The sequence below is a fragment of the Eschrichtius robustus genome, chromosome 7 (genome assembly GCF_028021215.1).
Source record: "Eschrichtius robustus isolate mEscRob2 chromosome 7, mEscRob2.pri, whole genome shotgun sequence".
In the NCBI taxonomy this organism is placed as follows: domain Eukaryota; kingdom Metazoa; phylum Chordata; class Mammalia; order Artiodactyla; family Eschrichtiidae; genus Eschrichtius; species Eschrichtius robustus.
Window position 1 is genome coordinate 107,282,953 of NC_090830.1, and position 16,182 is coordinate 107,299,134.

A 16,182-nucleotide genomic window follows, 5' to 3' on the forward strand; every position below is an offset into this window, starting at 1 on the left:
GGTATTTATCCCTAGCTATGTTTTATTTACCTGTGGATGTTTTCCAACTTTATGTAAATTGAATGATCTTTTGCAATCTGTTTCTTTACTCTTATTTTGAGAGATTTATCCATATTCATACTTGTAACTATTCCTTCCTTCCTTTATTTTCACTTCGGTATAGTATTCCACTGTATTAAAATGCCATAATTTATTTATACTTTATCCTGTTGATGCAGATTTGCCTGGTTTTAATGTTTTGCTATTGCAAATAGTATTGCTCTGAACATTCTTGTACTTGTCATCTGGAACACACATATAAGAGTTTCTTTTTAAGACAGCAGTTCTCAAAGTATTTTGTGCACTGAAATCACCTGTACAGCTTCTTTAAACAGATTTCTGGGCCCAACTCCATAGTTTCTAATTCAGTAGCTCTGGGGTAGGGCCTGATACATAATTCTAGTTCTAACAAGTTCCCAGGTGTTACTGATGCTACTAGTCAGGGGATACTTTGAGACCCTTTGCTCTAGGATCTGTATCCAGGAGTGGAATTGCTTCAACTTTACTAGCTAATGCCAAATTTTTTTCTAAAGTGATTGTGCCAATACATACTCCCAACAGCGATATAAAAGTTCCTATTGTGCCACATCTTCAATAATATTTTGTATTTTTAAAATTAATTTTTCTAATACGGTGGATCTAAAGTGATATTCTTATTGTGGTTTAATTTACATTCCTGGATTTCTAATGAGATCGAATTTCTTTTTTTTTCCATTTTAAACAAATCGATAGGCTTTATTTTTTAGAGCAGTTTAGGTTCACAGTAAAATTGAGCAGAAAGCACAGAGTTCTTATACATCCTCTCCCTACAACACACACACACAGCCTCCCTAAAGTGTCAGTGTGGTACATTTGTTACAATCAATGGACCAATGTTGACAGATTATCAAAGTCCGCAATTTACATTAGAGTTCACTCTTTGTGTTGTACATTCTATGGGCTTTGACAAATGTATAATGACATGTATCCACCACTGTAGTATCATACAGCATAGTTTCACTGCCCTAAAAATGCCGTGTGCTTCACCCATTTATCCATTCATCCTTCCCCTGGAGCCTCTGGCAACCACTGATCCTTTCACTGCCACCATAGTTTTACATTTTCCAGAGTGTCATTGCATTTCAGGGTTCTCCATAAAAGCAGAACTAACAGGGTGTGTGTGTGTGTGTGTGTGTGTGTGTGTGTGTCTGACTCTCTTTACCCTCTGTAATAGGGGTGCACCTCATCCAATTGGTTGAAGGCTTAATAGAAAAAAGACTTACCCCACTTAGGAAGAGGGAATTCTGCCAGCACACTGGCTTCAGACTTGAACTGCAGCTCTTCCCTGGGCTTCCAGGCTGCCAGCTTACCCTGCAGAGTTTGGGCTTGCCTTCCCCCCACAATCACGTGAGCCACTGTTACAGAGCGTAGTTTGCCTTACTCAACGTCTGACTTTTTTAATGTGGAAAGAACACTTAACGTGACATCTACCCTTTTAACAAATTTTTAAGTGTGCAGTATACTACTGCTGAATGTAGGTAAAATGTTGTACAGCAAATCTAGAGCTTATTCATCTTGCTTCCCTGAAGTTTTACGCCTGTTGATTAGTAACTCCCTGTTTCCCCCTCCCCCCAGCCCCTGGCAACCACCATTCTGCTGTTTGACTCTATGAATTTGACTACTTTAGATGCCACATATAGGTGTAATCATGCAGTCTTTTTATGACTGGTCTATTTCATTTAGTGTAATGTCCTCAAGGTTCATCCATGTTGCCACATATTGCAGAATTTCCTTCTTTTTAAAGGGTGAGCAGTATTCCGTATATATACCACATTTTCTTTATCCATTCATCTGTCAACAGACATTTAGCATACTTCTGTACCTTGGCTGTGTGAATAGTGCTGCAGTGAACATAAGAGTGCTAACATCTCTTTCTGATTCAGTTCTTTTGGATAAATACCTAGAAATGGGATTGCTAGATCATATGATAGTTCTATTTTTAATTTTTTGAGGAACCTGCATAACGTTTTCCATAGCAGCTGTACCATTTTACATTCCCACCAACAGTGTGCAGGGGCTCCAATTTTACACACCTTCACCAGCACTTGTTACTTTATTTTATTTTTTTGATAATAGCCATCCTAGCAAGTGTGAAGTGATATCTCATTGTAGCTTTGATTGCATTTCCCTGATTATTACTGAGTGTTTTATTATTAGCAATTTTGAGCGTTTTTTCATGTATCTATTAGCCATTTGTATGTCATTTTTGGAAAATGTCCATTCAAGTTTTAGTACATTTTAAAATCAGATTGTTAGCTTTTTTACTGTTGAGTTGTATGAGCTCTTTATGTATGTTGGAGATTAACCCCCTTATAATATATATGGTTTGCAAATATTTTCTCCCACTCCATAAGTTGCCCTTGCACTCTGACGATTATTTCCTTTGCTGTGCAGGTTTACAGTTTGATATAGTTCCACTTTTTTATTTTTGCTTTTGTTGCCTGTGCTTTGGTATCATGTCCATGAAATTATTGCCACAACCAATGATGTCATGAAACTTTTCCCTGTATTTTCTTCTAGAAGCTTTACAGTTTCAGATCTTACATTTTAAATCTTTAATTCATTTTGAGTTGAATTTTGTGTATGGTATAAGATAAAGATCAAATTTGATTCTTTTTTTATTAACATCTTTATTGGAGTATAATTGCTTTACAATGGTGCGTTAGTTTCTGCTTTATAACAAAGTGAATTAGCTATATATATACATATATCCCCATATCTCCTCCCTCAAATTTGATCCTTTTGCACATAGTTTTACCAACACCATTTGTTGAAGAGATAGTCCTTTCTTCATTGAGTAGTCTTGGCACCCTTGTCAAAGACCGGTTGACCTGACATAGATGCAGGGATTTATATCTAGGCTCTCTATTCTGTACCACTGGTCTATATGGCTGTTTTTAGGCCAGACTGTTTTGATTACTGTAACTTCGTAATATATGTATTTTGAAATCAGGAAGTGGGATCTCCAGCTCCTCCTTCTCAGGGTTTATATTTGATGCTAAAGCTATATAAATAGGTTTTTGTAATTGAAAATAAAGTACACTGATCAAGACAAATTTAAAATGTAGAACTTAAAATTGTTCTCTAAACTCAATTAGCAATTTTCAGTTGTTACTTCCTATACATCTTTAGCTCTCCCTTGGGTAAAAGGAATATAAAGAACTGTCAACTACATCTGTTATCAAAGTCCTTTCTCTTTTCCTGGTGCCCTTACCCCCTTCTCTTGCCAATCTTGTTCAGCTCCCTCAATTTCTGCAGATCATATGGTTCTTGACTATTTGCATGGTTTTTTGATGGCATCCCTCTGACTTCTTTTTTTTTAACATCTTTATTGGAGTATAATTGCTTTACAGTGCTGTGTTAGTTTCTGCTTTATAACAGAGTGAATCAGCTATACATATACATGTATCCCCATATCTCTTCCCTCTTGCATCTCCCTCCCTCCCACCCTCCCTATCCCACCCCTCTAGGTGATCACAAAGCACCGAGCTGATCTCCCTGTGCTATGCAGCTGCTTCCCACTAGCTATCGATTTTACATTTAGTAATGTATATATGTTCATGCCACTCTCACTTTGTCCCAGCTTACCCTTCCCCCTCCCCGTGTCCTCAAGTCCATTCTCTAGTAGGTCTGCATCTTTATTCCCGTCCTGCCCCTAGGTTCTTCATAACTTTTTTTTTTTTAGATTCCATATATATGTGTTAGCATACAGTATTTTTTTTCTCTTTCTGACTTACTTCACTCTGTATGACAGACTCTAGGTCCATCCACCTCACTACAAATACCTCCATTTCGTTTCTTTTTATGGCTGAGTAATATTCCATTGTATATATGTGCCACATCTTCTTTATCCATTCATCTGTAGATGGACACTTAGGTTGCTTCCATGTCCTGGCTATTGTAAATAGTTCTGCAATGAACATTGGGGTGCATGTATCTTTTCGAATTATGGTTTTCTATGGGTATATGCCCAGGAGTGGGATTGCTAGATCATTTGATAGTTATATTTTTAGTTTTTTAAGGAACCTCCATACTGTTCTCCATAGTGGTTGTACCAATTTACATTCCCACCAGCAGTGTAAGAGCGTTCCCTTTTCTCCACACCCTCTCCAGCATTTATTGTTTATAGATATTTTGATACTGGCTTTAATGAAAGATAGCAGTTGTCCTGAAAGCACATAGATTTTCTTATCTTACACTTTATAAAAGAAAATAATACAGGCAATTTTATAGTCCTTTATGAATAATGCTTTTATAAAATCAATTAAGCATTTACATATATTTTTCTTATTTACAGCTTACCAGGACATGATTATAATGTCTCAAGCTTATCTAAAATAAAAGATAATATATATATCAACATTTTTGATGAAATGATTATTGAAAAACATGAGGTAAAGTAAAATAATTATAATAATAAATGTTGAAATAATTATAAGTTCAGACTGAATGAAGTCTATTAACATATTTGTAAATTTGGTTTTAGATACAATATCTATTTCCAACATTTTCTAAAAAGGATATGGGGCAACTTGAAATAAAATCAGACATATGACAAGTCAATTCAAAAATAACAGGGATCATAAACCACATATAAGAGGAAGAGAGATAAATATACCAAGAATTTGGGAAAAGTATATTTCTGCAATTGAACGTTACATTTACATGTGAACTTCCTGGTAGCCAAGCTTTAGTGTATTTTTAAGGTTTGCTGCACTAAGCATATTTACTATGATAAAGGTATATACATTAAGATGCTTTACATTGTTTACTGACATGTAGCAAGATATCCAAAAGCAGTGGTTATGAACTGAAGGCAGGAATCTGGGGTATTGGCAGCTTTTTTCAAACTTCGGCCCTTCCCCAGATTCAGGTAAATAGCAACAACAATCCCAGGGCTTGGAAACTGAATGCCATGGCTTTCTTGATATTCTTAACAAAATTGTCTATTATGATCACAGAGTACTGCCAGTGGGGTTGGTCGTGGTGGTAAATGCCAAACCCATTTATGTCTAGTCCCTGCTTCCCTTACTACACATACTTTCTCTAATTTAAAAACTAGGATTATTGAGGCATAATTAGCATATAATAAACTGCACATAATTAAAGTGTATACTTTGACAAGTTTTGACACATATATACCCATGAAACCATCATCAAAGTCAAGATAATGAACATATCCACCACCCTCAAAGGTTTTCCCCTGCCATGTTAGAATACCTCCCTCCTTCCTTTCCTTCCTCCCACCCCAGGCAACCACTGATCTGCTTTCTGTAACTATAGTTTACATTTTCTGGAATTTTATAGAAATGGCATCATACAGTATGCACTTTTTTCCCCTTGGTCTGTGCTTCTTGGCCATCTGGATGTCTTCTCTGGAGAAATGTCTATTTAGGTCTTCTGCCCATTTTTGGATTGGGTTGTTTGTTTCTTTGATATTGAGCTGCATGAACTGTTTATATATTTTGGAGATTAATCCTTTGTCCGTTGATTCATTTGCAAATATTTTGTCCCATTCTGAGGGTTGTCTTTTCGTCTTGTTTATGGTTTCCTTTGCTGTGCAAAATCTTTGAAGTTTCATTAGGTCCCATTTGTTTATTTTTGTTTTTATTTCCATTACTCAAGGAGGTGGATCAAAAAAGATCTTGCAGTGATTTATGTCAAAGAGTGTTCTTCCAATGTTTTCCTCTAAGAGTTTTATAGTGTCCAGTCTTACATTTAGGTCTCGAATCCATTTTGAGTTTATTTTTGTGTATGGTGTTAAGGAGTGTTCTAATTTCATTCTTTTACATATAGCTGTCCAGTTTCCCCAGCACCACTTATTGAAGAGACTGTCTTTTCTCTATTGTATATCTTTGCCTCCTTTGTCATAAATTAGTTGATCATAGGTTTGTGGGTTTATCTCTGGGCTTTCTATCTTGTTCCATTGATCTATGTTTCTGTTTTTGTGCCAGTACCATATTGTCTTGATTACTGTAGCTTTGTAGTATAGTCTGAAGTCAGGGAGTCTGATTCCTCCAGCTCCGTTTTTTTCCTTCAAGACTGCTTTAGCTATTCGGGGTCTTTTGTGTCTCCCTACAAATTTTAAGATGATTTGTTCTAGCTCCATAAAAAATGCCATTGGTAATTTGATAGGGATTGCATTGAATCTATAGATTGCTTTGGGTAGTATAGTCATTTCCACAATATTGATTCTTCCAATCCAAGAACATGGTATATCTCTCCATCTGTGTGTATCATCTTTAATTTCTTTCTTCAGTGTCTTATAGTTTTCTGCATAGAGGTCTTTTGTCTCCCTAGGTAGGTTTATTCCTAGGTATTTTATTCTTTTTGTTGCAATGGTAAATGGGAGTGTTTCCTTAATTTCTCTTTCAGATTTTTCATCATTGGTGTATAGGAATGCAAGAGATTTCTATGCATTAACTTTGTATCCTGCAACTTTACCAAATTCATTGATTAGCTCTAGTAGTTTTCTGGTGGCATCTTTAGGATTCTCTATGTACAGTATCATGTCATCTGCAAACAGTGACAGTTTTACTTCTTCTTTTCCAATTTGTATTCCTTTTATTTCTTTTTCTTCTCTGATTGCCATGGCTAGGACTTCCAAAACTATGTTGAATGATAGTGGTGAGAGTGGACATCCTTGTCTTGTTCCTGATCTTAGAGGAAATGCATTCAGTTTTTCACCATTGAGAATGATGTTTGCTGTGGGTTTGTCATATATGGCCTTTATTATGTTGAGGTAGGTTCCCTCTGTGCCCACTTTCTGGAGAGTTTTTAATCATAAATGGGTGTTGAATTTTGTCAAAAGCTTTTTCTGCATCTATTGAGATGATCATATGGTTTTTCTTCTTCTATTTGTTAATATGGTGTACCACATTGATTGATTTGCATATATTGAAGAATCCTTGCATCCCTGGGATAAATCCCACTTGATCATGGTGTATGATCCTTTTAATGTGTTGTTGGATTCTGTTTGCTAGTATTTTGTTGAGGATTTTTGCATCTATACTCATCAGGGATATTGGTCTGTAATTTTCTTTTTTTGTAGTATCTTTGTCTGGTTTTGGTATCAGGGTGATGGTGGCCTCATAGAATAACTTTGGGAGTGTTCCTTCCTCTGCAATTTTTTGGAAGAGTTTGAGAAGGATGGGTGTTAGCTCTTCTCTAAATGTTTGATAGAGTTCACCTGTGAAGCCATCTGGTCCCAGACTTTTGTTTGTTGGAAGATTTTAAAATCACAGTTTCAATTTCATTACTTGTGATTGGTCTGTTCATATTTTCTATTTCTTACTGGTTCAGTCTTGGAAGCTTATACCTTTCTAAGAATTTGTCCATTTCTTCCAGGTTGTCCATTTTATTGGCATAGAGTTGCTTGTAGTAGTCTCTTAGGATGCTTTGTATTTCTGCGGTGTCTGTTGTAACTTCTCCTTTTTCATTTCTAATTTTATTGATTTGAGTCCTCTCCCTCTTTTTCTTTCTTTTTTTTTTTAAATTTATTTATTTATTTATTTATTTTTGGCTGTGTGGGTCTTCGTTTCTGTGCGAGGGCTTTCTCTAGTTGTGGCAAGCGGGGGCCACTCTTCATCACGGTGCGCGGGCCTCTCACTATCGCGGCCTCTCTTGTTGCGGAGCACAGGCTCCAGACGCGCAGGCTCAGTAATTGTGACTCACGGGCCTAGTTGCTCTGCGGCATGTGGGATCTTCCCAGACCAGGGCTCGAACCCATGTCCCCTGCATTAGCAGGCAGATTCTCAACCACTGCGCCACCAGGGAAGCCCTCCCTCTTTTTCTTGATGAGTCTGGCTAATGGTTTATCAATTTTGTTTATCTTCTCAAAGAACCAGCTTTTAGTTTTATTGATCTTTGCTATTGCTTTCTTTGTTTCTATTTCATTTATTTCTGCTCTGATCTTTATGATTTCTTTCCTTCTGCTAACTTAGGGTTTTGTTTGTTCTTCTTTCTCTAGTTCCTTTAGGTGTAAGGTTAGATTGTTTATTTGAGATTTTTCTTGTTTCTTGAGGTAGGCTTGTATAGCTATAAACTTCCCTCTTAGAACTGCTTTTGTTGCATCCCAAAGGTGTTGGATCATCGTGTTTTCATTGTCATTTTTCTCTAGGTATTTTCTGACTTCCTCTTTGATTTCTTCAGTGATCTCTTGGTTATTTAGTAACGTATTGTTTAGCCTCCATATGTTTGTGTTTTTCACGTAGTTTTCCCCGTAATTCATTTCTAATCTCATAGCGTTGTGGTCAGAAAAGATGCTTGACATGATTTCAATTTTCTTAAATTTACTGAGGCTTGATTTGTGACCCAAGATGTGATCTATCCTGGAGAATGTTCCGTGTGCACTTGAGAAGAAAGTGTAATCTGCTGTTTTTGGATGGAATGTCGTATAAATATCAATTAAATCTATCTGGTCTATTGTGTCATTTAAAGCTTCTGTTTCCTTATTTATTTTCATTTTGGATGATCTGTCCATTGGTGTAAGTGAGGTGTTAAAGTCCCCCACTATTATTGTGTTACTGTCCATTTCCTCTTATAGCTGTTAGCAGTTGCCTTATGTATTGAGGTGCTCCTGTGTTGGGTGCATAAATATTTACAATTGTTATATCTTCTTCTTGGATTGATCCCTTAATCATTATGTAGTGTCCTTCCTTGTCTTTTGTAACATTCTTTACTTTAAAGTCTATTTTATCTGTTATGAGTATTACTCCTCCAGGTTTCTTTTGATTTCCATTTGCATGGAATATCTTTTTCCATCTCCTCACTTTCAGTCTGTATGTGTCCCTAGGTCTGAAGTGGGTCTCTTGTAGACAGCAAATATATGGGTCTTGTTTTTGTATCCGTTCAGCAAGCCTGTGTCTTTTGGTTGGAGCATTTAATCCATTCACGTTTAAGGTAATTATCAATATGTATGTTCCTATTACCATTTTCTTAATTTTGGGGGGTTTGTTTTTGTAGGTCCTTTTCTTCTCTTGTGTTTCCCACTTAGAGAAGTTCCTTTAGCATTTGTTGTAGAGCTGGTTTTGTGGTGCTGAATTCTCTTAGCTTTTGCTTGTCTGTAAAGCTTTTGATTTCTCCATCGAATGTGAATGAGATCCATGCCGGGTAGTGTAATCTTGGTTGTAGGTTCTTCCCTTTCATCACTTTAAGTATATCATGCCACTCCCTTCTGGCTTGTAGAGTTTCTGCTGAGAAATCAGCTGTTAACCTTATGGGAGTTCCCTTGTATATTATTTGTCGTTTTTCCCTTGTTGCTTTCAATAATTTTTCTTTGTCTTTAATTTTTGCCACTTTGATTACTATGTGTCTCGGCGTGTTTCTCCTTGGGTTTATCCTGTATGGGACTCGCTGCGATTCCTGGACTTGGGTGGCTATTTCCTTTCCCATGTTAGAGAAGTTTTTGATCATAATCTCTTCAAATATTTTCTCTGGTCCTTTCTCTCTCTCTTCTCCTTTTGGGACCCCTATAATGTGAATGTTGTTGCATTTAATGTTGTCCCAGAGGTCTCTTAGGCTGCCTTCATTTCTTTTCATTCTTTTTTCTTTATTCTGTTCCACAGCAGTGAATTCCACCATTCTGTCTTCCAGGTCACTTATCCGTTCTTCTGCCTCAGTTATTCTGCTATTGATTCCTTCTAGTGTAGTTTTCATTTCAGTTATTGTATTGTTCACCTTTGTTTGTTTGTTCTTTAATTCTTCTAGGTCTTTGTTAAACATTTCTTGCATCTTCTCGATCTTTGCCTCCATTCTTTTTCCAAGGTCCTGGATCATCTTCACTATCATTATTCTGAATTCTTTTTCTGAAAGTTTGCCTATCTCACTTCATTTAGTTGTTTTTCTGGGGTTTTTTCTTGTTCCTTCATCTGGTACATAGCCCTCTGCCTTTTCATCTTGTCTGTCTTTCTGTGAATGTGGCTGTTGTTCCACAGGCTGCAGGATTGTAGTTCTTCTTGCTTCTGCTGTCTGCCCTCTGGTGGATGAGGCTATCTAAGAGGCTTGTGCAAGTTTCCTGATAGGAGGGACTGGTGGTGGGTAGAGCTGACTGTTGCTCTGGTGGGCAGAGCTCAGTAAAACTTTAATCCGTTTGACTGCTGATGGGTGGGGCTGGGTTCCCTCCCTGTTGGTTGTTTGGCCAGAGGCAACCCAACACTGGAGGCTACCTGGGCTCTTTGGTGGGGCTAATGGCAGACTCTGGGAGGGCTCACGCCAAGGAGTACTTCCCAGAACTTCTGCTGCCAGTGTCCTTGTCCCCACGGTGAGCCATAGCCACCCCCGCCTCTGCAGGAGACCCTCTAACACTAGCAGGTAGGTCTGGTTCAGTCTCCCCTGGGGTCACTGCTCATTCCCCTGGGTCCCGATGCACACACTACTTTGTGTGTGCCCTCCAAGAGTGGATCCTCTGTTTCCCCCAGTTCTGTCGAAGTCCTACAATCAAATCCCACTAGCCTTCAAAGTCTGATTCTCTAGGAATTCCTCCTCCTGTTGCCGGACCCCCAGGTTGGGAAGCCTGACGTGGGGCTCAGAACCTTCACTCCAGTGGGTGGACTTCTGTGGTATAAGTGTCCTCCAGTCTGTGAGTCACCCATCCAGCAGTTATGGGATTTGATTTTACTGTGATTGTGGCCCTCCTACCATCTCATTGTGGCTTCTCCTTTGTCTTTGGATGTGGGGTATCTTTTTTGGTGAGTTCCAGTGTCTTCCTGTTGATGATTGTCCAGCAGCTAGTTGTGATTCTGGTGTTCTCACAAGAGGGAATGAGAGCACGTCCTTCTACTCTGCCATCTTGGTTCAGCTAGGGGCACATACTTTTAAGATTGTATTTCTGCTTCATGAATTGATTCCTTTATCATTATGAAATATTCCCCTTTATCCCTGGTTATATTCTTTTTCTTAAATCTACTTTGTATGTTATAAATATGGTGATTCCAGCTTTCTTTTAATTAGTGGTTGTATGTATATCTTTTTCTTTCTTTTCTTCTTATTTTTTTTCTTTTAACCTGTGTCTTTATATTTAAAATAGGTTTACTTTAGACAGCATATAGTTGGGCCTTGCTTTTTTGTTCAGTATAACAATCTCTACCTTTTAGTGAATGGCTATTTACATTTTGTGTAATTATTGACCTGGTTGGGTTCCTTCTTCCTATTTGCTTTCTGCTGTCCCATCAGTTCTTTGTTCCTTTTTCTTTTTTTCCTCCCTTTTTTGGATTAATAGAGTTCTTTTATGATTCTGTCACACTTCCACTCTTGGCTTATTAGCTATACTTCTTTTATTTCTTAATTGTTGCTCTAGGTTTTATTATATATTCTTTATCACAGTCTATCTTTATATAATATTATGCCACTTCATATATAGTGTAAGAACAGGATATTACTATACTTCCATTTCCCTTCCTGTGCTTTGTGTTAGTGTTATCATACATTTTCCTTATATGTATGTCATAAACTCCACAGCAGGTCATTATTATTGCTTTAAATAGTCAATTATCTTTTAAAGAAATTTTTTAAAGTGAGAAAAAAAATCTTTTCTATTTACTCTTTGGTTTCTTTTTAAAAAGGAAGAGAATTTTTTATACTTACCTCCATGTTTGTGTGAAATTATCTATCACATGATATAGAATGAGTAATAGAAAAATTATTTATTTTAATAGGATCACTGTTTCAAGAGCTGCAGTGGTCATTCATATATAAGAAAGAATTGGCTTGGATCCATTGTCTTCCCTTTCTCTGCTCTCCTGCAACAATCTGAGGTAATAGAAAATGATTCTTTGCTAATTATTCTAAATTTTTGTCTCTGGCTAATAGAAATACCTGTGTCTTTGAGTCAGATTCTGACTGGCAGGTTGATAAGTCAGTCAAAATGATCCTGTATTCAACTGCCCCATGGGTGTTGGAGTATTTGAAGGTTTTAGCTGTCTCTGGAATAGGAGACACCCACAAATTTATTTCATATATTTTTAGAGTGTTCATTGATGAAGAACAGGACAGGTAGCCTTAGACCTTAAAGCAACATTCATATTTGCTCGTAATAGTTTTGTAAGACCAGATTCATAAATATTCTGATTAATGACATTCCTTTGTAACCACGAGTTCCAGGAGTTTCAGCTCCTCAAACGCTGTTTATTGATAATGGTGAGACTGATGATTAACATCTGTGTCTGTGGTACCCCCAGAGGGCTCTGCTGTTGGGTTTTGCAGCAAGAATATGCCTACATGGCCAGCAAAATATAAAAACCCCAGTCTAGATTTCATTTGGGGCCTTGTAACTTACAGAGATATGCCAGTTACAGATGATTCAGAAATGAATTTTCTACCTCAAGGAGTTCACTGTCTATAGAAGAAAACAACCATTTCAGTACAACATGATAATGCTGTAGGGCTTTGATAGGGGCATGAGATTGGTACTATGAGAACACTGAGTAAGGAGTACCCTACCCTTCCTGGTTCGGAGGGGTTCGGGGTAGGTAAGAGGGGAATGAGGAGGAGGATGAAAGATCAGGGGAATATTTACAGAGGAGATAACTTTTAATCAAGTCCCTAAAGATGCATTTATCAAGCACATGAAGTCATTTGACTCAGAAGGAATTATGTGTGTATCAGTTAGTACTGTATTCAGTCATATGCAATAGAAAACCTGACTAACAGTGGCTGATGTAAGAGGTCTATTTATCTCACAAAAAAGAAGTCTAGATGCCAGTGCATCTGCTCAAGAATATCATCAAGGATCCAAGCTACTTTTATCTTTCTGTTCTACTCTCCTTATCATGTGACTTTCATCCTCATAATTGCACCTCCAGCCTCATAGTCATGCTGCAGACAGGAGGTGGGGTGAAGCAAGAAGGGGCAGTGCCTGTATCAGGAAAACAGACACTTCCCCAGAAAACCTCTCAGACTTCTCGCATTTTACTTATGTGACTTGGTCACTACATGGCTGTCATGTTACCACCTAAAACTGTTGGTAAGAAAGGAGAAGAGAATAGAGGAGAATAGAAACGTCTGCGTATTATGCAATCACAGGATGTCATGAGGGAGCACGTTGAAAATACAAGTGCTGCAAATAAAGAGCAATGGAGAGTTTAAATTGTTGGAAGTATAGGGCTTCCTACGTTTGTAAATCCCTGCAGATGTTTCTCAGTCTCAGGCCAGATGCTAGGATAGAGAGGTAGTTAAGAATGTGAGCTTCAAATGTGGACCAACCTGGGTTGTAATCCTGGCTCTACTACTCATTAGTGGTGTGATCTTGCACGAATTACTTACATGCTCTGAGCCCCAGTTTCCTTATCTATAAAATGGAGATAAGAGCGGTGTCTACCTCATTGAATAATATGATCTATATCAAGCACTTGGCAGAATGCCTTGTACATAGTAAGTGCTCAATAACTATTAGTTATATTAGTATTATTATTAGTTATTATTGTAAATTATCTCCTCCCAAACATGCGCACACATACACACACACACACACACACACACACACACACACAAGATCCCTCCTCCAGTGGACTTTGGGGCATCCTTCCTGCTGTTACATTTTTTTTCCTCTTTCCAGACCCAATGCAAAATGTATCATGGTCTTTTAGCATTTTCTCTGAGCTTAAATTAGATGTTCTAAGAGCTTTTATCACTCTGGTCTGTTAACTTGCTTCATTGTTTCATCCCTTTCTTACTTCTGCCTTCTCCACATACTACATATTAGACAGGGACCCAGGATGTCAAGGTTGCCTGTGAACAGATCATCATGGAGAACCTTACCATCCTTGTGCAAGTACCTATTTGTAGAATCAGCATGAACCCATGCAAGCCTGTTTCCTGCAATGGAGAAGACTGAACTGAGCTATACTATATTTGACTGATTTTTATTTTCATCATGCAGAATCCATTATACTGATTTACTCTTTCAGATTAGTGGAACATTTCAAGTAAATATTCCACCAGTTTTGCTTGGGTATACTTGGAATGAGACTTATGTGTCTCCTAAAGAAGATTATAATGGACAGAATTTAAAAGAATGTACCTTCTTAAATATTTTTGCTACTATTGAACCTCAAATATCATATGCCATCTGTAATCCAGAACTAGACAAGGTAGGTTTTACACTGAATTATTTTCATATATACTATCAAAGAAGTGTTCATTTCAAAGCTGACAAAAATGAATGTTGGTTCTTGATGTTTTCCTGTGGGGACAATATAGTACAATGTTGAAATATTTTAAACTTGATTCTAGTTTTCAGGTCAAATAGATGTTTTGGAGAGAGCACAGATTTTTAAAAAAAATTGTAAGGCATTATTTCCTAAACGAAGAATCACAACTACTGTTTTTAATGATGAAGGGATACAGATCTTAGTAACAAGATATATCAAGGCATTGAATCCACCTCAACAACTCCTGGATATATTTCTTCATGATTCTAATGCAACACTTGTAAGTTATATTTATTTTAGTAGCTTTATTGTGATATTCGTATACCATACAATTTGCCCTTCCAAAGCATATAATTCAAAGGCTTTCAGTATATACACGCAGTTGTGCAACCATCACCACAGTAAATTTTAGAACATTTTGATCACTCCAAATTTATATTTATTTTAACTTGTTTACTTTTTAATATTAACTTTGAGTATAACTTTCTTATTAAAGTTACTTTACCTTCAGAGACAGTTTCCTGAGAGAGAAACCATCTATGTTGCAATGTGTCCTCTTGAGCACCAGATGGAAGAAAACATTTCTTCCTGATCCCCTTCACTTCTGCCCACTTGTACTAGAGAGTCACTGTTGCCACACCAGTTCATGTGACCATATCAGCTTCACAACTTTTCTGTCAAACTTTGAAAAATGACACAGAAAAATTCCTTTGACTTCCAGGCAAAATTAAGTTATGTTTCTAAAGGAGTTGTGCCCTTCTAAGGATTGCTTCTTGTTGTATGTGGGAGTGAAGAAACTACGTTTTTTTGTTTTTTGTTTTATTTATTTTTGGCTGCGTCGGGTCTTCGTTGCCGCACGCAGGCTTTCTCTAGTTGCGGCGAGCGGGGGCTATGCTTTGTTGCGGTGTGTGGGCTTCTCATGGCGGTGGCTTCTCTTGTTGCAGAGCACGGCCTCTAGGAGCGCGGGCTTCAGTAGTTGCAGCACGCGGGCTCAGTAGTTGTGGCGTATGGGCTTAGTTGTTCTGCAGCATGTGGGATCTTCCCGGACCAAGAATCAAACCCGTGTCCCCTGCATTGGCAGGCGGATTCTTAACCACTGTGCCACCAGGGAAGTCCAACTATGTTATGTTTTGCTCTGTAAACCGCCAACATAACACTTCCCACCCCATCCTTATGTGGCTTTATGCATATCTGTTATTTACCAGCTGACAAAAGAGACATGTACCTGTATTCATTATGGACTCAGAAGAGAATATAGCTTCTTCCACTTTGAGAAAGGAAAATATGAAATCAGAGATCTAGTCTCCCGTTTAAGAAAAAAATAAGCTTTGCAGACAGCTTTACTTTATAAGGTTGGAACAGCAGCACCATCCATGAAATACAAACCACAAATTTTACTGTTTCTGAATTTCCTATATTGTTATTAATTTTGGTCTTAAGTTGATAGATTCCACAGAAGGTGATAAGTATCTTTTACCTCTTCCTCCATTAGAAAATTAGGTTAATAACGGATTTCTTGATCAAGAGCATCACCACTTACTAAAACGTACATGGAGAGAATAATCAATAAACAGGCTTTCTAGGATTTTTTTTAAGTCTTCTGCAACATTTATTGATAAACAGGAAAGGGATTTTATTTACAGTTTTAAAGCTCTTTTTTGTCACTATTATTAGTAATTTTCTATCTATGTATGGTAATGTCCAGTTTTAAAAATACTTTATGATTTAAGACTTTAAATCATAAAATGTCTGTTTAGCTGATTAGTTCTCCCCTATACTTCTAAAAGAGAAATTGTACAGTACAAGAGTCATTCATTGGGATTAGATTAGTTACCTACTAGTCTGACATTTTAGGAAGGAGGTAATTGGTTTTTTTTAATGATGGATAAACTTGTGCTGGTGTTTTGGATCTTATGATGCTGAGCATGTTCTGCACTGGTGCTAATGTTTAACATAA

General features: G+C 37.4%; 1 protein-coding gene across 1 annotated transcript in view; it reads left to right on the plus strand.

Moving 5' to 3' along the window:
- The window catches only part of CC2D2B (coiled-coil and C2 domain containing 2B), a 99,182-nt gene that overhangs the window by 67,479 nt on the left and 15,521 nt on the right, over positions 1 to 16,182 (plus strand). The window contains 4 exon segments of the mRNA XM_068548990.1: positions 4,376 to 4,472; positions 11,733 to 11,831; positions 13,983 to 14,165; positions 14,308 to 14,505. Of these exon segments, the coding sequence (XP_068405091.1) occupies positions 4,376 to 4,472; positions 11,733 to 11,831; positions 13,983 to 14,165; positions 14,308 to 14,505 (577 nt within the window).